General features: G+C 50.0%; 1 protein-coding gene across 2 annotated transcripts in view; it reads right to left on the bottom strand.

The window, feature by feature from the left end:
• Positions 1-790: 790 nt before the first annotated feature.
• The window catches only part of EBF4 (EBF family member 4), a 101,807-nt gene continuing 77,790 nt past the window's right edge, over positions 791-24,807 (bottom strand). Inside the window, exons 11-17 of one of the 2 annotated variants that reach the window (XM_056856006.1) lie at positions 21,642-21,730; positions 10,424-10,489; positions 8,030-8,204; positions 6,289-6,474; positions 3,910-4,098; positions 2,164-2,239; positions 795-884 (exon numbers count right to left, since the gene is read on the bottom strand). In XM_056856006.1, coding sequence (XP_056711984.1) covers positions 2,169-2,239; positions 3,910-4,098; positions 6,289-6,474; positions 8,030-8,204; positions 10,424-10,489; positions 21,642-21,730 — 776 coding nt within the window. In that variant the 3' untranslated portion in view covers positions 795-884; positions 2,164-2,168. Of the gene's footprint in view, positions 885-2,163; positions 2,240-3,909; positions 4,099-6,288; positions 6,475-8,029; positions 8,205-10,423; positions 10,490-21,641; positions 21,731-24,807 lie in introns of both variants that reach the window. The other variant, XM_056856007.1, reaches the window with a different exon arrangement.

Raw genomic sequence — 24,807 nt, 5'->3', positions numbered from 1 at the left:
TTTACTTACACGAGGTCGGAAGGCAGAGCCAGGTTGAAAAAGAAAAGGTGATGGGAGGAAAAAGATAAGGTCATTTTCGGAATCATGATTCTGTTTTCCTTAAAGCCTTCTTCCTCATTCAAAAACAATCTCCAGCTTGGCTAAAACCATGGAGGCTAGTGAAAGTTGGCCCCGATGGAAGCCATCTTGCTTGGAGGGGCATTTCCAGGAAAAGACGGAGAAATCTCCTGTACTTCCAATCTGCTTACCATCTCATTTCCTGGGACGCGGACCCAGGACCCCAGGAATAAAGACCCCAGGAGTCCTGGCTCACAGGGTCGATTTCTCAAAGAGACATCTCTCCAGCGGAACAGGGGAACCCAGAGCTATGAACAATACACTTTTTAAAGGGAATATTCTATTCATGGCGGGAGCAAATCTACCTGAGTGGAAAGCCAGCTGGGACGATGGAATCTTTTTGTTTGCCATTCTTTAACCAAAGCAGGGAGAAATGGCGGCGAAGGAAGCAAAAGAAACTCCCAGAGGGAAGGGTGGCAGTGCAGAGTTCCCCCCAAAAACTCCCATCCAGCCCCAACATCATTATCCTCCTTGAGGACAAAGTGTCCCCCCCCCCCCATGGCCTTGGGAACCTCATGGCCTTGGCTGGGGATGGCCCCCGCTTGGCTTGTCCCGCTGCACGTCAACCTCCCACCAGAAGGGGGAGCCTCTTGAAAATAAGTGCAGCCGAATTAGAAGGAGCGGGGGAAGAGTTCGAATCTCATAAGCAACGCCCGCGCCCTTTCAGTCCAAGGGGCAGGGGGAGCACCAGTCGGTTGGTCCGTCCATCCTGAAGGCTCAGTAGGCGTTCCCTGCTCACATGGGCGGGACGATGAGACCCGACAAGGCTGTGAAGAAAAGAAGCAGCAGGTCATTGTCAGTGGAGGGAGAAGGAGCTTGCATGGCCAGCCTCTAGGCGGGCCCCGGAGATCTCCTCCTGCTATTACAACTGATCAGTTCAACTGGAGAAAATGGTCTCTTTGGCCATTGACCTCTATGGCGTTGAAGCCCCTCCCTTCTCCAAACCCCGCCCTCCTCAGGCTCCACCCCCAAAATCTCCAGGTGTTTCCCGACCTGGAGCTGGCAAGCCTATTTGGGAGCCAGTCTGGATACAGACGGCAGGTTTTTTTTAATTTTTTTTAAATTTTCCACTTAAATCACATTTAGTTTCATCATTCAATTAACATATTTGTATAACATAAACAATCTTTGTCTAATCGCTACAAAATAATTCTATCTTATTGACTTCCCCTCTCCCCTCCTCTATCTATTTTATATATCTGAGGTTCCCTTTGTAATTAAGTTCTAATTCATTATAATATTTCATATATAAGTTTAACTATATATCACACTTTCTTATAATCTAAATTTTTTCTGGTTAGTATTTGGATGGGAGACCACCAAGGAATACCAGGGTCGCTGTGCAGAGGAAGGCACTGGCAAACCACCTCTGTTAGTCTCTTGCCATGAAAACCCCAAAAAGGGGTCACCATAAGTCAGCTGCGACTTGACGGCACTTTACACACACACAATATTTTTTCTACTTGGATCATTTGAATTAGATCAAAACATAACCTTTAATATTTCCCAAGTTAAATTCATTAACGCCGTATATTGTCCATGCCTCCCATTCTCCCATAAATTCCACATTTTCTTTTTGATTTACTAATGCAGTAAATCTGGATACAGACGGCAGTTGACCAAGGCTCAGGTGATGGGCGTGTGCGTCTTCCCACTTGGGGACCCCTGCTTTAACCCTTAGGCCTGGGATGGGGGGAAAGCACAGCTTGTTTTAGCCCCATGCTCTGAACGCGCCTGTGGAAAATGCACAGTGGTCCTCATGGAGATGAGAAATGCCAAGGAGATCACAGCAGGGAGCGGTGGGTGGGAGACGGAGGCATCGCCTGTAGGTCTTTTGAATGCTTTTGAATTCATGCTCAGCCCTTGGTAGCCTGCCACTCTAGCAAGCGGCAGATCTGACCATCCCCAAGTTTGGCTGAAACCCGAGCAAAGACCTTGGGGTGCGTGTGTGTGTCACAGCCACTTACGGCAAGAGGAGGGGGAAAAGAGGGAGAGGTGACCAAGAGAGGGTGGGACAGAAGCGAGAGAACGAGAGAAGAAACATACTGTGATTAGGAATAAGCCAGTCCCTGGAGCGACCGAGATGGCGTGTGAAACTTGTCTGAGTCCTCAAAGGTTTGATCTGTTTTGCAGGACCAAGCAACCAGCAGCCCAGGGCAAGGGAAGGAAAGAAAGCAAACACGTATAAACAGGAGGGAAAGCGAGAGCAAGTGAGGTCACGGGGAAAGCAAGGGCGAAAAGCTGTCCCGAAAGAGCCAAGGTTGACTTCAGGGCCCAGCTCAGCCGAAAGACCGGCCGGTCCTATCTGGAGGAAAAGGGAACCCGCTCTGGGCCATGGCCAACAGGAGCTGGAGGCTTCATCACGACAGAGGCTGATGCCTCTGCATAGGGGCCAGAAAGGATTTCACCCTCCCCTCTTCATATCTTGCATATCCAACCCTCACCCTTTTTTTATAAAGATAACCCACAGTGTTAGGGTTGCCAACCTCCAGGTTGGGCCTGGCGATCTCCCAGAATGACAACTGATCTCCAGACTACAGAGATCCATCCCCCTGGAGAAAATGGTTGCTTTGGAGTGTGCGGCAATTTATCCTGTTGAGCGCCCTCCCCTCCCCAAACCCTTCTTAGTCTCCACTCTCAAATCTCCAGGAATTTCCCAACCTGGAGTTGGCAACCCTACACAGTGTATAGGCTGACTGGAGAGTTTGCATCGGCAGCGCCCCAAAAACTGCAGCTGGGGAGGCCCGGAGGCCCTCCCTGTCACTCACTGTCCCCTGTGGGGGGAAACTCCCTCTGACCCTCTTTCTCATCTGTCGGCATAGCCAGCATGGTGCAGTGGTCAGTGCCAGACTGCGATCAGGGAGACCCGGGCTCAAATCCCCACTCTGCCATGCAAGCTGGCTGGGTGCCTTTGGGCCAGTCACATTCGCTCATTTTAGCCTACCTGACAGGGTTGTTGTGAGGACAAAACGGAGGAGAAAAGAGTGATGTGAGCCACTTTGGGTCACCCCTGAGGAGAAAAGTGGGGCTCTGTTCAATTGTTACCGCTGTTTATTTAGCTGCATTTGGTGGAGGCAATGGGCTTGTGGCCGGCTGCCGTTGCTCTTTTTGGCTAGCTGAATTTTAGTCCCATCGGAGGCTTCCTTGGAAATGTTTCTTGAGAGAGTGGCGTGCAAACAGTGCAGTTAAATAATGCATCTCTTGCTTGGTGATGGGATGTCTGAGAGGTGCCCCCAAGCAGAGGAAGCAAGGGAAGAAGGGCTGAGAGCCAAACTACACGTTACGGCAACCCCAGGTCCAACCTGTGGCTGATAACACAATTTTAGAGGAAAAGATATTAGTTTAAAAATTGCTGCGAGCATCCAGTCCTGATTGGGCCTGCCCTGCATTGGCCCCAGGTGATCTTGTTCCCTCCACAACTTTTCAAGTGCCAGCCCTCCCATGATTGGTTCAGCCCTTGAAAACTGACTGGTACTGCCGCAAGGGTCTGATGTTATTTTTTTAATATCTGGTTTAGGATTGATCAGGAACGGGCCCTTGTGGCCATTTTTAAACGGCTGAATTTCCCTCTAGAATGGCGCCAGCGGCCAAGGGTTGGACCTGTGGCTGCCGTAACATGTAGTCTGGGCCTGAGACTACGACCACGGGGATTTCATTCAGAGCAGATGCCTCCTGCTGCCAATTAGCAGAGTGGATCTTTTGGAAGGAAAAGGAGGTGGCTTCTCTTTGGCCATGTTCTGACCCGGGATCACCAACGTGACTTCTATCCCAACGTTCCCCTGGCCAACTCACCTTGGAGGCTGTTCCCATTGGCGCTGGTGCAGGTTGGGGGCGGGGAAGCTTGTGGCCGGACCACGGGAGCGAAGGCGCTTTTCTGCTTGACGGCAGAGATCATGTTTACGGGGGAGAAGGAGAAGACCCCTGCCGGTGTGGAGGAGCTGGCGATGGAGGAGGCCCCCAGTGGCGGGCTGGAGGGCATGACTGCCAGACAAGAAGGGCAGAAGTTGGTTAGGGACAGGAATGGGGTGAGTGGGGGAGCAGAGCTCACATCCCAGAAAAAAAGAAGGCTCAGTCTTCCCATCCAAACCTCTCACATGAACACCTGGTAAGTTGCCGTATTCTGAATCAGCCCCTTGGTCCATCAAGATCCGTATTGTCTACTCAGACTGGCAGCAGCTCTCCAGGGTCTCAGGCAGAGGTCTTTCACATCACCTAATCCCTGGTCCTTCTAACTGCATGCCAAGCAGATGCTCTACCACTGAGCCATAAAGCCTTTCCATAAGAAGCTGCTTTATACGGAATCAGCCCCTTGGGCCATCAAGATCAATATTGTCTACTCAGACTGCCAGCATCTTGTCCAGGGACTTCTGCACCACTCTCTGACCCTTTTCACTGGTCATGCCAAGGATTTATTTTTATTTTATTTTATTCAGTTTGTACCCCGCCCTTTCCAGGCCCAAGCTGGGATCAGGGCATCTTCCAGCAATACATATCATATAGTATAATTAAAACATGAACTAAAACACAAAATTATAAGCAATACATAGATTAAAGATGGCTATCTAATTTAACCTACTGCATAAATATTTCAAAGAAGAAATATACCCTGATTTTCTCTGCCTTTAAGGACTCTCAAACTGGCTTACAATCGCCTTTCCTTCCCCTCCCCACAACAGACACCTTTGTGAGGTAGGTGGGGCTGAGGGAGTTCTGAGAGAACTGTGACTGGCCCAAGGTCACCCAGCAGGCTTCATGTGGAGGAGTGAGGAAACCAGCCTGGTTCTCCAGATTAGAGTCCGCTGCTCTAAAAGTGTGGAAGGCCCCATAGTAGTCATAACAGAAAGGCCAGGTGATCTAATCCTCAGGGAGTGGAGACAAAGGAGGTCCAGGAAAATAAGGACTAATAAGGGAAGGAGCAAAAGGGACAAGAAACGAGTGGAGGAAGGAAAGGACCAAGAGGGAAGAAAAGGGAGGCCAACCTGCTCTTTTCACCGTTGCTGCCTCACTGGATTTGCTTCCCCACTCCTATGCACGAAGCCAGCTGGGTGGCCTTGGGCAAGTCATTCTCTCTCAGCCCCACCTACCTCACAAGGTGTCTGTTGTGGGGAGGGGGAGGGAAGGTGATTGTAAGCCAGTTTGATTCTCCCTTAAGTGCCAGAGAAAGTTGGCATATAAAAACCAACTCTTCTTCTTCACCAGTATGCCTGGCAGAACATCTCCATCTTACAGGCCCTGCGAAACTCAGAGAGCCAGCATGGTGTAGTGGTTAAGAGTGGTGGTTTGGAGCAGCGGAGTCTGATCTGGAGAACCGGGTTTAATTCCCCACTCCTCCACGTGAGCGGCGGAGGCTAATCTGGAGAACCAGGTTGGTTTCCCCACTCCTACAAATAAAAACCTTCCCTGGAGGTTTTTAAGAAGAGGTTGGATGGCCATCTGTCAGCAATGCTGATTCTGTGACCTTAGGCAGATGATGAGAGGGAGAGCATCTTGGCCATCTTCTGGTCACTAGGGGTGTGGAGGGGGGAGGTAGTTGCGAATTGTGCCGAGTTGTTTTCTGTTGCCCTAGAAGGTCAGACCAGAACCAACGGTTGAAATTAAATTAAAAGAATTTATGTCTAGACATTAGGAAGAACTTTCTAACAGTCAGAGCGGTTCCTCAGTGGAACAGGCTTCCTCGGGAGGTGGTAAGCTTTTTAAGAAGAGGTTAGATGGCCATCTGTCAGCACTGCTGATTCTATGAACTTAGGCAGATCATGAGAGGGAGGGCAGGAAGGTTTGCATCAGTGTTTAGATCTCGTGGCCCTTTCTTGCATGCCCAGGGTAGTGTCAATTGCCAGTTTGGGGTCAGGAAGCAATTTTCCTCCAGGCCAGATTGGCCAGGAATCCTGAAGAGTTTTTTTGCCATCTTCTGGCCATGGAGTAGGGGTCACTGGGGTTGTGGGGGTGGTGGTGAGGTAGTTGTGAATTTCATGCATTGTTCAGGGGGTTGGACTACATGACCCTGGTGGTCACTTCCAACTCTATGATTCTACGATTTCCCCAAATCCACACGTGTCCCAGCTCACCTTCCCAATCAGAAAGTCTAGACACTTGCATTTTTCAGAACAAGAGATTAAATATGGGCATGAAAACTAAGAATGCGTGTACAGCTGACCGGAGGCAGAAACTCACTAGCATAGGGGGAGTTGGCAGTGGAGCCGTTGAGAAAGCTGGGTGACCCAGGCACCCCGAGGCTGGTCATGGCGGTGCTGGCGTAACCGTTCATGCTGGACGTGATGGTGTTGTAGTTGCTCTGCTGTGGGGTGGAGCTGGGCACGTAACCTCGCGGTGAGACGCTGCTTGTGTTGCGTGTGTATCCTGCAAGCAGAGGAGGGAGAGATCAGAACCACACGAAAGAGAAGAGCACTTTCTGCTCAGCTTATGAGTACCACATCGCCATGTCTGCACATGGGCACCCTGCAAAGCATTTTGTCTAGGCCAGCGATGGCCGCTTCATGGCTCATGAAAGCTCATACCCTGACAGAAATTGTGTTAGGATAGCCCATCTAGCTCCACTGCCAGCAACTCTGGAAGAGTCTTCTTGAAATGGAGAGCAGTGTCTCTGGCCAATCACCCCCATGTAGCCTTTGCTTGTGCAATGGTCATAAGAACATAGGAAAGGCCCTGCTGGATCAGACCCAGGCCCATCAAGTCCAGCAGTCTGTTCACACAGGGGCCAACCAGGGGCCTCTAGGAAGCCCACAAGCAAGACGGCTGCAGCAGCACCATCCTGCCTGTGCTCCACAGCACCTAATATAATCGGCATGCTCCTCTGATGCTGGAGAGAACAGGTATGCATCATGACTAGTATCCATTTTGACTAGTAGCTATGGATAGCCCTCTCCTCCATGAACATGTCCACTCCCCTCTTAAAGCCTTCCAAGCTGGCAGCCATCACCACATCCTGGGGCAGGGAGTTCCACAATTTAACTAGGCCCTGTGATTCCAGCTGATGCTCCCTTGCCTTCGGAAGCCAACGGCCAGATTGGCTCTGAGCCCTGCAGGTTTCTGATCAGCTGGGAATGCAATGGAGCCATCACCTGTCCCTGGTATCCCTTAGGCTTGTGGCAGCTGTTAGTTCCTGAAGCCTGCCTGCGGCATTTTGCCAGGGCTGCAGTAAAGGGAATGCCACCTGGTTATCTGAGGTCAAAGACAGGATCCCTGGAATCAAATTATTATATTGCATCCGGTGAAGCGGGCACAAAACATGCATTCGTTCTTGAGGGCGTTGCTGGACTCTTTGTTATCACAACAAAGATAGTGTAAGGAAATGTGGGGCTCAGGATGAGACACGGTGTGTGTGTGTGTAATGGGACTGGAGGGGAAGTTGCTTCAGCAAAACCAGTTCATTGGAGGGTTCAGAAGACCCCACCATGAAAAAGAGGAGCTCTTTCTAGGGTTGCCAGTCTCCAGGTGGGACCTGGAGATCTCCTGGAATTACAACTGATCTTCAGTCTACAGAGATCAGTTCCCCTGGAGAAAATGGCTGAGTTGGAGGTGGACTCTATGGCATTATAACCCACCGAGGTCCCTCCCCTCTCCATGTCCCGCTCTCCTGAGGCTCCACCCGCAAATCTCCAGGAATTTCCAAACCCAGAATTGGCACCCCGATCTCCAGACTACAGGTGCCATGAAAAAAGGCACCCCTTCTACAGTTGCCAATCTCCAGGTGAGATCCCCGGAAATTACAAGTGATCTCCAGACTACGGAGATCAGTTCCTCTGGAGAAAAGCGCAGCTTTGGAGGATGATCTCTATGGAATTATACTCCACTTAAGTCCCTCCCCTCCCCAAACCCTGTCCCCCCAGGATCCACCCCCAAATTGCCAGGTATTTCTCAGCCCAACCTGACTCACGGCTCAGCTGCTGCTCACCTTGCTCAGAGCCCTGGGAGTCGCTGAGGTTGACAGCCAGCTGGCTCCCAAAGGAGTTGACCCCCATCATGCCAGAGTGGGCGTGGTTCCCAGCCAAGGAGGTCAGCTGGTTGGGGTTGCGCGGGATGCTGTAGAGGGCCTCGGCGATGTCCGCTGCCCGTTTCAGGATGATGTCCTGGAAAGGAAAAGAACACTAGCTCCATTTGCAAGTCCACCATTCCCATCCCCCAAGAAGGGTGGGGTGGGGGGCTGAATAGGGTTGCACACCTTCAGGTAGGACCTAGAGATCTCTGGGGATTACAACTGATCTCCAGACTACTGAGATCAGTCCCCCTGCAGAAAACAGCTGCTTTGGAAGGGGGAATCTATGGCGTTGTACCCCAGTGAGGTCACTCCCCTCCCCAAACCCTAACCTCTCTAGGCTTCACCTCCAAATCGCCAGGAATTTCCCAACCCAGCGCTGAGGACCCTGGGACTGATGTTTGTTGGTCACCAGGATGTCCCACTTGGGGAAGATTTCCGTCCTGGGAAGAGATGGGCAAAACAAAGGGGACTCGGAGAGCAAAACAAAAACTGGAGAGCACAGCCAAATGCCTCCTACGTGATGGCGTGACCCAACGCCTCCACGAGACCGCAGCAATATCCGTCCAGGTGGAGCTAACCGCTACTGAGCCGTGAAAACACCGGCTGGGCCCAGTTATGGGGGTGCAGGGCGGATGGGGCCGTTGGAAGTCTGTTACTTAACAGCGCTGGAATTCCTAATGACAAACAGATGTATGCCTAGGAGCCAGGACCTTGTATGGGCCCAGCCAGCTCCCTGCAAGACTGGGGGGTGGGGAGGAGAAGGTGAGGGGGGAGCCAACGAGGTCCAAAATATGGAAATAATTACTGGCAAAAGAATATAATTTCGAGGGACGTAAAATGCTCGGTATGATCGGGGGCTCGGGCGCTGGAAAATACCCCCAGTTCTCCACTGCAAATACTGTGATCTGAGCACAGACCTAATTGGTGGAAGGGTGCTTGAACATAGAAGCATAGAGCTGGAAGGGACCTCAGGGGTCATCTAGTCTAACACCTTGCACAACTCAGGAAATTCACAATTACCTCCCCCCCTCACTCCCTCAGTAACCCCTGTTCCATACCCAGAGGAAGGCAAAAAACCTCCAGAATCCCTGGCCAATCTGGCCTGGAGGAAAATTCCTTTCTGCCCTCAAAGTGGCAATCAGCATTTCCCTGGAAGCTGTCTTATACTGAATGAGTATATGCTGCCTTACACTGAATGAGACCCTTGGTAAATCAAGGTCAGACTGGCAGTGGCTCTCCAGGGTCTCAGGCAGAGGTCTTTCACATCACCTGCTACCTGGTCCTTTGAACTGGAGATGTTGAAGATTGAACCTGGGACCTTCTGTGTGCAACACAGATGCTCTGCCACTGAGCCCCTAGGATGGACCAGGGACTGTGAAGTCAGAGGCTCGGGATGCATGAAGAATTTCACTTTGCATTCAATGCTTTTGAGCATATATGACATCATGAATCCTTACAACAGCCCTGCAAGGTTGGATGTTACTGCCCTCCCCATACTGCAGGCAGGAGTAATAAAGTTGACAGAATAGCCACTTGCCTAAAATCACCTAGTGGGGTCAAATCAGAGGTGAAATCTGAACAGTTCACTGCTCAGTCACTACAGTTACCAATCTCCAGGTGGGGCCTGGAAATGTCCCAGAATGATCTGATCTCCAGACTACAGAGATTGGATCCCCTGGAGAAAATGACTGCTTCGGAGGGTGGACTCTATGTCATTATACCCTGCTGAGGTCCCCCCCTCTCAAACCTCACCTTTCCCTGCCTGCAGTCCCAAAATCTCCAGGAATATCCCAACACAGAGCCGGTAACCCTATCTGTCACTCAGTTATTCTAGACCGCAAACACTTGAAGGGGACATGCCCAGGGGACAATTGCTTGATAAGCGACATGTTGGCAACTTGGCTTTCCAGCTCCAGGCTGAGAAATTCCTGGAGATTTGGTGGTGGTGGTGGTGGGGTGCTTGGAGAGGGCGGGGTTTAGGGAGGGACCTTGGTGGGGTATAATGTCATAGATTCCACCCTTCACTGCGGTGGGAGTGAGGAGGGGGGGCAGGAAGAGGTGGTGTTCGCAAGGGATAGCGGCCTCCCTTGTCAAACCAACACTGCTCAACAACGTACCCGAATCCCGTTTTTCCCCAGGACCCCCCCCCCCAATTTGGATTGGGAATGACTGAAGACAGGAGGAGGGCAGGCCTTCCCGTTTTCCACTGCACAGAGTCAGACCCTGGTTGCAAACCCTCCAAGTCCGGTCGTCTGGATCTCCCCCAGAACCACCGAACACATCCCTGCTGCGGAGGGCTGTGCTGCCTACCTGGTTATTGTGCGGCATTCCGTACAGCGCTTCTACCAAGTCAGCTGCCCTCTTGAGTAGCACTTCCTGTGGGCGAAAAGAGACAGCCAAGATGCTGAATATCCTATTTCTTTGGTCCTCGGGGAACAGCAACCGCCCCCTGCGACCTTTTTGCCAGTCCTTTCTTTTGTCAACACCGATCTTGGAATTTTCCTTGCCATTTATTTATGTATATCCTGCTTTTCTAAACTGAGGCTGTCGTATTTTGGTCACATCATGAGAAGCCAAGAGTCACTGGAAAAGACAATCATGCTACGAAAAGTTGAAGGGAGCAGGAAAAGAGGAAGACCCAGCAAGAGATGGATGGACTCTCTAAAGGAAGCCACAGCCCTCGGTTTGCAAGACCTGAGCAAGGCTGTCAAGGATAGGACGTTTTGGAGGACACTGATTCATAGGGTCACCATAAGTCGGAAGCGACGTGACAGCACTTAACACATACACATCCTGCAGTTTGGATTCAAAGTGGCATAGAACATTGTTCTCCCTTCCTCCATTTTCTCACAACACCAACCCTGTGAGGTCGGCCCAGAGTTTGTGATGGGCCCAAGGTCACCCAGCAATCTTCAATTGCAGAAGTAGGGATTTGAATCCAGATCTCCCAGGGCCCCAGTTGGCCACTCTATCCACTACACAACACTTGGCTATGCATTGGAAAAATCTGCCGAAACCAGGCTGGCCCAAACAGTCACCCTCCAAAACCAAGTTTTGTCCCTCTCTCTGCACTAGGGTTGCCAACTCTAGGTAGGAAAATTCCTGGAGATTTGTGGGTGGAGCCTGGGGAGGGTGGTGTTTGGGGAAGGGAAGGATCTCAATGGGGTATAATGTCATAGAGCCTGCCCTCCACAGTAGCCATTTGATTGAGGGCAACTGATCTCCGTATCTGGAGATCAGTTGTAATTCTGGGAGATTTCCAGGCCCCGCCTGGAGGTTGGCAAGCCTACTCTGCACCCTGACAGTCCTCCATGGCTTTATTTGCTGTCAGAGTGTGACCATTTGGGCCGGGATTACATGTGTGGGCATTTTGAATTATTCAGCATGTATACGAGAACGTATCCTGCATTGAAAGGATCAATTCATTGATGGGGGCTACAGGGCTGGAATCTCTTTTCTCCTCTGTGCATCAGGATCTGCGGCACATTTGGCCTCTTGTATGTTGTTGGAAGATTTTCTTTTTATATGGGAGAGAATTTGGAAGAGAAATCGCAGGTTTGCTTCAGCCAATCTTGTTTTGTGCATTGTTGTTAGGCACAGAGGCATTCCAAATGTCTCCATTTTCATCTTTCTGGGATAGTAACTGGCAATTTCTATGGGGTCGAGTCTCTCCCCCCCCCACACACACCTTCACATGCTTCGACAGGGTGAATATTCACCTCTTGTTCAATCCTGCTGCTTTTTTGATGGCACCTCCCAACCTAGGGTTGCCAACCTGCAGATCTCCCACTATTACAATTGATCTCCAGATCAGTTTTCCTGGAGAAAATGACTGCTTCGGAGGGTGGACTCTATTTCATTATATCCTGCTGAGGTCCTGCCTCTCCTCAAACTCCACCCTCCCCAGGCTCCACCTCCAAAATCTCCAGGTATTTCCCAATCCAGACCTGGCAACCCCACCACTGCTGCTTCTTCCTCCTTCCTGCATTAGTCAGGATTCCCCCCAATCCGGGGTCCCACAGTGAATGCTGTTAGCGCCCAGCAAATGGATCCCAGACTCCCCCAAAACTTAAAGGTTCCTTGTTGGGGAACCCTGGAGCAGTGGTTCCCAACCTTTTTTTGACCAGGGACCACTAGGACTTTTTTGTTCGGTGCAGGGACCCCAAGGTTCAAAATAAAAATTCAGAGAATTTGAAAATAAACTTTAATCATAACTGTTAGTTAAACATTAAACTTAGAATAATATTTGAATATATATATTTTTATAATAGAGAACTTTTAATTGAAAATATTAATTTATTATGGGTTTATAACTTTGTTTCACGGAACCTTAATTTAGTTCTTGCGGACCCCTGGGGGTCCACGGACCCCTGGTTGGGAACCAGTGCCCTGGAGGGAAGGTTGCGCCCAGTCACTGAGCAGTGCACAGCCACAAACACATGATGCCAGACATATTCTTAGTCACCCTCGCACTTCAGGTCGGGCAAGGGGAGGCCCCAAGGGTCAGGCCAGCCCTGGCTTCAACTGAGGGCGCGCACCTTTGACAATCCTCTGCAACCAGCAGGGATTCCTCTGCACACTAGTCAAGGACAACGGGCTCCGTTCGCCGAAAAGGGAAGGCTTTTTTCAAGGCCTCCGGAAACTTTTGCAACAACAACAGAGTACTTTTGGTGCAGTTATGCTCAGGAGCTGATTTCTGACAAAGGCACACATGTGAAAACGCCTCCACAGACCTTCCGACAGACCTCTCCTCTCTGTGCATCAGAATTGGAAATGTTCTTGACTAGGCAGTCGGCATATTTCCTCTAGAAAACATCTCTCTCTCTCCCCACCACCCCCTCTTACACACACACTTATTTCCCAATGGCTCCTGAACAACTTTCCATGTGGCGGCCCCAAGCATGTCTGTATCCGCCAGTGGTGTGGTGGGCTGTAGGTCAGTACCCTACCTCGGCTGATTTATGGGCAGCTGAGAAACGTTGGCTGCAAATGAAGCTACAGACAGCCACAGCCGGCTGCATTCAATAGAAAAGCGTGTGGGAAATGCTCGACGCACGGGTGTCTCATTTCATCTCTCTCTCTCTCTCTCCTTCTTTCACACACCCCCTCCTTGGTCCCAGCAAAACGTCCAAGCCAAATGCACTACAGATTCTCGCTGCAATTCACTTTTTGGTCTGCAATTCACTTTTCACTCTACCCACTCCACTCTTATGGCTCTGGAAGATCAGCACCAGTTATATCTCTTGTCAACCTCCCTCCCCACCTGGTCATGTTCGCCTGGCTGTTTCCCTCCCTCTTTTATGCTCTGGCTTAAGGGCCAAAGTAGGCATTCAGTGGAGATCCAGGTCTAAAAAACTGTGCCAACGGTGGTGCAATTTGGAAAGGAAAAGTGGCATGTGTGGGGATAGGCTTGCCAGCTGCCAGATGGGGCCTGGAGATCTCCCAGAATTGCAACTGATCACCAGATGATGGGAGATCAGTTACCCTGGAGAAAATGGCTGCTTTGGCGGGGAGGGGGGAACTCTGTGGCATTATACCCTACTGAGGTCCCTCCCTTCCCCAAATCCAACCTTCCCCAGGCTCCATGCCCAAATCTCCAAGTATTTCCCAGCAGGAGCTGGCAACTCTAGAAGGTGCTCAGCTAGGGTTGCCAACCTCCAGGGGGTGGATGGAGATCTTCCGGAATTACAACTGGTCTCCAGATGAAACAGATCAGTTCCCCTGGAGAAAATAGCCACTTTGGAGGTTAGACCCTATGGTATTATGCCCTGCTAAGGTCCCTCCCCTCCCTGAACCCCTCCCTCTCCAGGCTTCACCCCAAAAATCTCCAGGTATTTCCCAACCCAGAGTTGGCAACCCTATGCTCAGCCCTCCCTCTGACCCGCAGCATCTCCCTTGCATGTCCAGGCTCCTGCCATTTTTCTCTCTGCTGCGAAAAAAAACCAAATGAACCATTAGATCAGGTGCTCCAACTTGGCAACAGAGGCTGGGGGAAGGCGGGCAGGACTCAGAGAACAGCAACAGGTGGGGGGAGCATTTAGCAACCCTTCTACCCCCCACACCTAAACTGTGTCCTCATATCACCCTTCAGGACTAGGTTTCCAGAGCTGACTTGTCTGCCAAACCTTCAGCTAAACTGTTCCTGACCCCCTTACTCCACTTCTATCTGACCCCCACCCCTTGCTCAATCTCTGGTAAGGCTGCCATCCTCCAGGCAGGGGATGGAGATCTCCAGAATGACAACTGATCTCCAGACAACAGAGCTGTTTCCCTGGAGAAAATGGCAGCTCCAGAGGGTAGACTCTATGGCATCCCATCCGTGCTGAGCTCTCCCCCTTCCCCAAGCTCCAACCCCCCAAATCTCCAGGAACTTCCAACCCAGAGCTGGCAACTCTAACATTTTCGTGGAAGAAAAAAAAAGGAGGGGAATAAAACCCAACCTAAAAACAAAAGCTGGGTACCCAAGGTTGAAAAATATATATATATAAGTCTATGTATAAATACTGAAAGTATAATTTATTAGAAGCGCTATGTAAAAGTTAAAATTATTTAAAAGCATTAAAATAGCACAATGGCATTTCCTGAGGTTGATAACTATAACCACATACCAAATGCATTTCGGCCTATGGGGCCTTCATCAGTGGTTAATTAAAACCCTTTGTAAACCTGCTCACATTTACAGAAATACATTAATGAATACAAATACAAACAGTTCAAACCCAACCAGGCATGTGTATATGTTGTAAATTCTATTCCCAATTACTCAAACATCTGGTATAATAGGTTCTTGTTGTAATACTGGTTAGTATAAGTCTCTCATATACTATGTGTGCAGGTATCAACTTAGTAAAGAATTGCTTTTAAATAATTTTAACTTTTACATAGCACTTCTAATAAATTATACTTTCAGTATTTATACATAGACTTATATATATTTTCTTTTCACCCAACCTTGGGTACCCAACCCTAAAATTTTCTCCAGCCTTCCTTTCCCCATCTATTGCAGATCTGCCCATGAAAGATACCTTGACTTCTGCCTTCTGCACTGACTGGAGGCTAAATATTGGGGCCCATTTACATGGCAACTTCAAACCACTTTCCAAGACCTTTGCATGGGGCAGGTCCCAGGGAAGGGTCTCTGGGAAGTGTGGCAGTGGGAAAGTGGCGAGGGAGGTCTTTGCAGAGCATTTCACTGTTTTGTGTCCAGGCTGAATCCCCAGTTTTCAGAGGGATTGCTAAACCAGTTTCAGAGTGCTTTGAAACATGTGGTGTAGACGTCTCCTTGGTGGATTGTTTAATTTTTTACTTCATTTATACTCTTTCTCCCCAATGGGGACCCAAAGTGGCTTGTATCGTTCTCCTCTCCTCCATTATATCCCCACAACAATCCTGTTAGGTAGGTCAGGCTGAGAGTGTACGACTGGCCCGAGGTCACCCAGTAGGGTTGCCAGCTCCGGATTGGGAAATCCCTGGAGATCTAGGGGTGTAGCCTGGGGAGGGGCCTCAGAAGGGTCTAGCGCCACAGAGTCCACCATCCAAAGCAACCATTTTCTCCAGGGGAACGGATCTCTGTAGCCTGGAGAAGAGCTGCAATTCCAGGAGACCTCCAGACCCAACCTGGAGGCCGGCAGCCCTATCACCCAGCGAGCTTCTGTGGCAGAGTAAGGATTTGAACCTGGGTCTCCCAGATCCCCAGTCTGACACTCTGACCTCTACACCATGCACTGACTTGACAGCGACTGTTGAGGACCCCAGCCTGGGCTGCCGGAAATATGTCCAGTTCTGGCCCCTTGGACACACAGCGAGCCATCCGACCAAGCAGTTGCCTGGTTCCATTTGATACTTGGTTCTCCCCCCCCCCAGCCCTGCCCACCCCCCAAACAGACCCTGCCTGCCGGCTGCAGCCGTACATCAGGATCCCAAGGCTATTGGATTGCTGTCAAGCTAAGTGCTGGCAATCAGAGGCGCTTGCTCTTCTGTCTTCTGCAATATCTCCTCGATCAATACGGTAATGGAGCGATTGGGGGGACACACACACACACTGCTGGCCTGTTAGTGTGTGTTTAGTTCCCACTGAGGTGACATAAAACACCCAGCTGTCCCTGGGGGAAAGCAGCAAGCGGGGAAGAGGGACACAATAGCTGGGTGGTCAGTCAACCGCCTGCCCTCCGGGACGGAACCATTTCCTCGGCGCTGAAGTCCAAATAATGCCGGGAAGGTAAAAACCTGGGTTGTTTCAAAGGTGATATTTCCCCTCTTTTGGCACATTTGTGAACTAAACCCCAGTGGGAACAGGATTCAATCACATCTGGAGTCCTGATAGATTCGAGTCCAGTAGCACCTTAGAGAACAACAAGATTTTCAGAATGTCAAAGCTTCGTCGTGACCCGGAGGCAGGCAACGGCCAACCACCTCCCAACGTCTCTTGCCTTGAAAACCCCACAGGTTCGCTAAGAGGCATTGTTTCTCATGGCCTGAACACTTCCTTTTATCATAGCCAAACAGGTTTGATGGGTTTTTAAAGCAACAGAAAAGCCTGAGACACCTGCTTGACCATAAGCAAAAAGGTATACTCAGGAGTGTGCACAACACTCAGACGAAACTCTCTGAAAGCCCATTGTCTGTCGCCGGTCTAAACTAGCTGCTTAGGTAAAGAATGGAAATGGAGGAGGATGTCTTTGAAATGGAACAAGGCGGTCTTTCAGTGGCTATCAGCTAGGACAGTCATTGTTAAGTCTGTTACCAGATGCCGGGGGTTAACAGGACCCAGGGGCATCTAATCCCATAATAACCAACTTGCAAAGAGCCTTTTGGCTTGCTAACCAGGCAGAGCTGATGGGGCAGTTAGTCTGCTCCACCACAGCAGTACCCATGCTATCATACCTCTGTAAAGTGGGGTGTACACTGATGGCCCTGAATGGGTAAAGATGAACATTTATGTTTAATACTGACCTAGAAGATCCAAGCTAGCCCAGTCTCATCAGATCTTGGAAGCTAAGCAAGGTCGGCCCTGATTAGTAATTGGATGGGAGACCTCCAAAGACGTCCAGGGTTGCTATGCAGAGGCAGACGATAGCAAACCATCTCTGTATACCTTTGGCCCTGACCTGGATAGCTCATGCTAGCCCGATATCATCAGATCTTGGAAGCAAAGAAGGATCAGTCCTGGTTAGTACTTGCATGGGAGACCGAGGAAGTCCAGGGTCAATCGCAGAGACAAGCAATCACAAGCCATCTATGAATGTGTCCTGCTGTGGAAATCCTATGAGGTTGCCTTAAGTTGGCTAGGATTTGCAAGCACTTTTTACCAGCAATTTATCAGCCCTGGCCTGGATAGCCCAGGCTAGCCCAATCTCTTCAGATCTCAGAAGCTAAGCAGGGTCGGCCCTGGTGAGTACTTGGATGGGAGACCACCAAGGAAGTCCAGGGCTACTATGCAGAGACAGGCAATGGGAAACCACCTCTGAACATCTCTTGCCTTGAAACCCCCTACAGGTTGGCTGCAACTTGACTGCACCACATCTTAACACTAACGGTGCCTCAAATGAACTCTAAAGCCATGAGGTCTAGACACTTTGTTTTCTGAAAAGCTATCTTTGAAAAACTATTTCTGAAAGTCTAACTACTGAAACTTGTTTTCTGAAAGGCTAACTATACTGCTCCCCACCCAGTAAATCCATGAGCCGTACAATTCCGCCCATGCAAAATAAATAAATAAATAAATCCAAAACAGAAGTTTCTAGACCTCATGGCTGTAGAGTCATTCCATTCTCCACTGCCCTGGATGCTTGAAGTCCAACTCCCACTGAACACTCACAGGACAAGAAGAAGACAGACACAACACCCTTCTGTCTGCACTGGCCAGGATGGAGTTAAACGCAAGGGCGCACACGATTACCATGTGTACCTGTTGTCAGCTCTGCATGATGCATGGGCGGGTGGGGGGCCGAGGAAAGGGGGGGTCTGCTTCATCATACCCCAATACGACAAGTAGCTTAACTATGATGAATGGCTGGCCAAGGTGAAAGCCCCCCCCCCCGGAAGCCTTTGGGAAGGCAGCGAGAAATCGCAGGCCGCTCGGCGGATACAGAGGTCCGTTGTCACAATTAATAAAGCTTTCCCGGGGTGGGAAAAGGGACCCTCTGTCAAAGCTCACCTCTGCTGGGGAAATTCCCTGTTGGCGAGGGTCCGTACACTTCACTGGGATACACACTGAGATCATTCAGGCCTACCAGAGAAAGTAGGTTTGCCAATTTTTTGACCACCCTGGGCTCCTCTGCCTGACAGCAGCCACCATGAGCAGGTGATACCCTCCACCTAGTCAGAGGTGCCACCTGCAGACTCCTGAACACTGAGATGCCAAGAACCTCATCACTTCTAGGGTTACCAACTCTGGGTTGGGAAATTCCTGGAGATTTGAGGATGGAGCCTGGGGAGGGCAGGGACCTCAGCTGGACATCATGCCATACAATCCACCCTCCAAAGCAGCCAATTTCTCCAGGGGACCTGATCTCTGTTGTCTAAAAATCAGTTGTAATTCCAAGAGATCTCCAGGCCTCATCTGGAAGCTGGCAATCCAAATTGACACCCTGAGCTAGAGGGTATGAGGGAGAAAGTGCAGGGAACCTGCTGAACTGCAGCCCTTGGCACTACCCAATACCTGTACCCTTTCCATGCATAACACAAATTTTCAAGCATGGCATTAGCTACCAGTGTGGCTGGGTGATAAGAAGCAGCAGGGGGCATCTGATTCACTTGCTGGCACTGCCAGCCCCAGCAAGGAAGGAGAGGGGCAGTAGCAGGGGCTACTAGGCACCTGCAGATTAGGCAACTCCAGGTTGGCAAATTCCTGGAGATTTGGGGGGGGGGTGGAGCCTGGGGAGGGTCCTCAACTGGGTATAATGCCATAGAGTCCACCACTGAAAGAAGCCTTTTCCTCTATGGGAGCTGATCTTTGTAGCCTGAAGATCAGCTATGATTCTAGGAGATCTCCAGGCCCCACCAGGAGGTTGGCCACTCCACACCTGCTTGCCTTCTCCTTCTGCTAGTGGCTCTATGGAACATGCTTATACAGAGGCAGTCTACTCCCGAGCAGCTGGGGTGACATACCAGACGCTCTTGTGCCCAGGACGCTCTTGTCCTGTTTGCTGGAATCTGGATGCAACTGGCATTGGAAAGAGGAGGAGGAGGAGGAGAAGGAGGAGGAGAAGAGTTGGTTTTTGTATGCCGACTTGATCACTTAAGGAAGAATCAAACCGGCTTACACTCACCTTCCCTTCCCCTCCCCACAACAGACATCCTGCAAGGTAGGTGAGGCAGAGACAGCTCTAAGAGAGCTGTGACTAGCCCAGGGTCACCCAGCTGGCTTCATGTGGAGGAGTGGGGAAACCAACCCGGTTCACCAGATTAGCCTCCACCGCTCATGTGGAGGAGTGGGGAATCAAACACGGTTCTGCAGATTAGACTCCACTGCTCCAAACCACCGCTCGTAACCACTACACCACGCTGTCTATTCCTCACCAGCCTGGACAGTCTGATGCTGACATTCCTGGGCAGTGGAAGCAGCTCCCAAGGATGCTTCGGGCCATGGCGCACATACAAGCACTCTCTCGGTGTCGAAATTAAGTGCTGCCACGAGAACAGGGAGCTGGGCGCAAAGGCCGCCGCGGTGAAAGCAGGCGGCAGCAGTGGGGACCGCCTGTCAGGCCGTGATAAATGGCTCCAATTTGGATCCCGCTTCCCGCTGTCACTCTCCATCTGAAGGCCCTCCCTCTTGGCAACAGCTGCTCTCCGCCCGGAGACGTTCTCTGCTCTTTGCCAAGGACGGCAGAAGTGAGAGGAACAAAGGGACAGATCGTCGGAACCGATGCAAGATGCAAAACTAATCGAGGGGTTTGCATGCTGGCGCTCAAGGGAGACGCCTGTCGCTGTCCAGCATAAGGGGCCGATCCACTCCTGTCCTTCACATCTGAGGCCTGTGTCTGTCATTATTACTCAGATCCTCAGGGAGGCCAGTAGCAGCTCTAGCAAGGAGGCCTGTTTCGTCCTGCACCCTGATTCCATCAGAGAACAGCCCACAGGGAAGCCTCTCTGTTGTTCCTTCTGCAGCTGTTTTTTAAAAAAACACACTGCTTCGAAACGTGGAGGCTCCACTGAAGCTATCATCATGCTGTTGTCTCTATCTATTGGAGAGCCAGGACCCTGGGTGACGCAGGTTCCAACCCCACTTCTACCATGGAAGCTCTCTGGGTGATCTTGGTCCCATCACAATCTCTCAGCCTGGCCTACCTCATAGAGTTGCTGTTGTGAGAAAATGCAGCAAGAAGGAACAATGTTCTAAGCTGCTTTGACTCCCAATGATGGGAAGCAAAGAAGGATAAATAAATGCAATAAATAAATGCAAATGCAAAACGCATCTACAGAATACGTACATGGTTTTCCTCTCCTCCATTTTAATCCCACAGCAATCCTGTGAGGTAGGCTAGGCTGAGAGGGAATGGATAGCTCAAGTGAGCTTTATGGCTGACTGGGATTTAAAACCAGATCTCCCCAGGTCTTAGTCTGGCATTCCAACCAGGTCTCTAGCCTTCTCAAAAGCTATCTAAGCTGCTGCCCGTCACCGAAAGCTGGCTCCAGATTATCTGTCTGTATAGCCCCTGGTGGCTAGGCTGCTTCCGGACACATAGCCGGCAGCATCGCTCCAAGCCTGTCTGCCTGAGATCTTATCCACTGGAGATCTTCTGCATGGAAATCAAGCGCTCTACAGGGGACCCTCCCTAAAGAGATGGCCATAAAGAGACGCCTAGATGCATTCGTTGCATTATCGAAAAAAATGGCTTTGAGCCAGAACTAGGGAAAGGCAGTATACAAATACCTTTAACAAATAAATAAATACATTGAAATAAAAGCACAACCATAACCCTATAAACTGGGTTTGTGTAGCCTATGTTCTTAGGTACTTATGTTCATGTTCTCAGAGACAGCTTTAAAAAGAGGATTAGACAGATTCACAGAGGGTAGGTCTAGCAGTCGCTACTAGCCATCGGGACTAAAGCGAACCTCCGCGTTCAGAGGCACTGTACCTCTGAATCCCAGCGTCTGGAGGAAAAATCAGGTGAGGACCTCAGCCTCTATGCCCTGTTGCTGGGCTTCCAGAGGAACTGCGTGAGATGGGATGGTGGACTCAATGGACCACTGGCCTGATCCAGTAGGGGCTCTTACTATGTTCTTACAGCCCATCTGGTTTATAATTTTAAAAAGCGCACCTTGTTTTTCTCCCCTCTGAAACACACACATTCTGAGTGTTTCTGGAGTGCAACCGTGTATTTCTTCTGAACCCATTCTTAAATATATGTGAAAAGCAACAGCAAAACAAACCAGAGTCCTTAATTTTCATAGGGCCAAACTGAAGAATGTTTTGTCCTGCTGCCCATTCTAACCTTATCTGACTTACAAATGACCTCTTACAAAGCAGGTATTGCTTGTCATGATTGTTTCCAGGATCGTGAAAAAGCAGACAGGTCCTTACCTTGGGTAAGCGCTCAGGGTCACCGGGATGTCGCGGAATCACCTTCTGCAAGCGCTGGAACCCGTAGTCAATGGTTGGCTCATTCAGGGCTAGGGGTGGAGAGAAAGAGGAGGTTTGAGTCGAGCGGATGGGGATTGCAGCAGGCCAAAATTAGGTAGTCGTTGCGGCAAAACTCTTTACAGCATCCGTAAGATTTCGTCCACCTACTGAGATGTGCCTCTAATAATTAGGGCTATGTTTCTGTACAGCTATCCCCCTCCTCTGATCATGGCCCATCCGGTGAATTGCAATACCTCATTAAAAAGGTTTCTAGTGCTCAGGACTACAAAAATACACCTGGGAGTACCAGAGCTTAGATGGGAGTACTTGCATTATTTCTCACAAGAAGCTGGGTAAATTACAGAGGCGGGGGGTTATCACACGTGCAATTTATACAGGTCATAGAAATCTGCTTCAACTCCCGATGGCAAATTTTGAATTTGTTTAAAAGAACTCTGCAAGATAAAATGTGGCGTGTAGACCAGGGGCCTGCTGATTTCCTTTCCTTTCATTATTTCTACTTTCTTACATGCCCAGGGTAATGCCAGTCACCACATTGGGGTCAGGAAGGAATTTTCCTCCAGGCCAAATTGGCCAGCGATCCTGGTGGATTTTTTGCCTTCCTCTGGACATCGAGCAGGGGTCGATGGGGGAGTGTGTGTGTGTGTGTGTGGGAAGTAGTTGTGAATTTCCTGCACTGTGCAGGGGGTTGGACTAGATGACCCCTGAGGCACCTTCCAGCTCTACTTTTCTGTTTCTCTACTTTTCTCAGGCAAAATTCGGGGGGAGAGTGAGGCGACCTCTGACTGGCACATAAAACATGCATAATCAAAAGGAAGCACCGAAGAAATCCGTGGAGGTGACCGCGGGAAAATGTCCCTGCATAAAAGGCCAGGGAGACGGAATTAATCTTATACAAAGCTGTGATACACCCTCAGTCTAGTCTAGTTCAAATTGGAGGTATATATGAGTTGCAGCGAAGGAGAAAGGGGAAAATATATATCAGATGAGACAATCCACAAAATGTGGAGTGGTGCATAGAATGGTGGACTAGGATGCTGAGTGACCCGGGTTCGAATCTCCACTTCTACCATGGAAGCTTCCTTGGGCCTGTTACACATTCTCAGGCCATTCTATCTCATAGGATTGTTGTAAGAAAATGCAGGGGATGTACTAGAAGAAGAGTTGGTTTTTATATGACAGCTTTCTCTACCACTTAAGGAAGACTCACAATCACCTTCCCTTCCCCTCCCCACAACAGACCCCCTGTGAGGAAGGTGGGGCTGAGCTCTAAGAGAACTGTGACTAGTCCAAGGTCACATGTGGAGGAGTGGGGAATCAAAATCGGTTCCCCTGATTAGAATCCATCACTCCAAACCACTGCTCTTAACCACTACACCACGCTGACTCTTGCTTTGAGTCCCAACTGTGGGGAGAAAAGCAGGATATAAAGAAATAAAGGCAAATTTATTCACACTGAGATACCAGGACCCCTTACAGGCGACAATTTTTTTATTCCAGCATAAGCTTACACAGACTAGGAGCACAGTTTAGTCCACACAAATTAATGCTGGAATAAAATGTTGGTCGCGTTTAAGGGAGCCAAAAGACTCCCATTCCTTGCTTTGAGAAATCCAGGTTGGGACCCAAAACTGCCCAGCACGCTTCTGCACAGCTGCTAAATCAAATTGCTTCCATCTCCATCCACTCAGCAGACAAGACTCTCTTTATCTTTTTTCTTAATTTTCTTTTTTTAAAAATCAAAAGCTACCCAGACAGCCCCACCCGGCAAAAAGATGCCAAAGCAGAGTTGGCTGCCTTCCACCTAGCGTCTAGATAACAGCATTAGCCATCCCCGGCATGCGTCTCTCTTCCGCTCTTCCTCCACCACCACCCCTTCATTCTTCTCCCCTGCCCCACCTCCCTCCTGAAAAGTCTCGATCCAGGATGCCCCCTAACCTGCCTGTCGTCTAGCAAGCAAGAGGTCCCTCCCTCCCCCCACCCCCAGATTGGCGCTTCATTACGGCCGCTGAGATGAAGATAGATTGCCTGATTTAGCGTAAACATATGCTGCAAACCCCAGTTCTGGGCAGCCGTTCCTGCGCCAGTAATGGGTATTGATTTTCTCCCTGTTCCCCCACCGGTAGGCCTTTCACAGGCCATGGCACACAGGATTATCCATGCAAGAAGGGGGGAATGGGACATGGATACCGCCATGAGGTTGTGCTCCAGGGACGGCTGAGGAGGGCAGGACAATGCTGCTGCAGTCGTCTTGCTTGTGGGTTTCCTAGAGGCACCCGGTTGGCCACTGTGTGGACAGACTGCTGGACTTGATGGGCCGTGGTCTGATCCAGCGTGGACTTTCTTATGTTCTTATGGGGCAGAGTCCTAGCTGAATTTCATGCCTCTGCTCTAGTGCATGGTGGTGGTGTGGGGGGTGGGGTGCTACGAATGGCTGCTGTAATCTCATAGGTACATAGTGATTTATATAGCTGGTCTCTGTTGGTCCGCTTTTGGTCCAGGATGTAACCACACTGATGTGTGGACACGCCCCACTCTAAAGCATTCTTCCCTGAATAATGTGCTTTTTAAAAAGGGGAGAAAAAAAATCTCTCTCTTTCAATTCAGGAGCTATAATCCACAAGAGGGAAGACAGCGTGGAATAGCCTGATCTCATCAGATCTCAGAAACTAAGCAGGGTCAGTGTGGGCACATGAAGCTGCCTTCTACTGATTCAGACCCTCGGTCCATCAAGGCCAGTTTTGTCTATGCAGACTGGCAGCAGCTCTCCAGAGTCTTAGGCAGAGGTCTTTCACTTTACCTACTGCATGCCAAGCAAAGGCTCTACTTCTGAGCCACAGCCCCTTGTGTGAACCTGCCTTATACTGAATCAGACCACTGGTCCATCAAGGCCAGTATTGTCTACTCAGACTTGCAATGGCTCTCCAGGGTCTCAGGCAGAGAACTTTCACTTCACCTGTTTCCTGTTTCGTTTTAACTGGAGATGCTGGGAATTAAACCTGGGATCTTCTGCATGCAAAGCAAATGAAGATAAAAGGAAGTATTACTTTACACAATGCATAGTTAAATTGTGGAACTCCCTGCCCCAGGATGTGGTGATGGCTGC

This window comes from Euleptes europaea, chromosome 9 (genome assembly GCF_029931775.1).
Source record: "Euleptes europaea isolate rEulEur1 chromosome 9, rEulEur1.hap1, whole genome shotgun sequence".
In the NCBI taxonomy this organism is placed as follows: Eukaryota; Metazoa; Chordata; class Lepidosauria; order Squamata; family Sphaerodactylidae; genus Euleptes; species Euleptes europaea.
The sequence above is the reverse complement of the archived record's forward strand: the minus strand, read 5'-3'. Positions and strand labels throughout refer to the sequence as shown.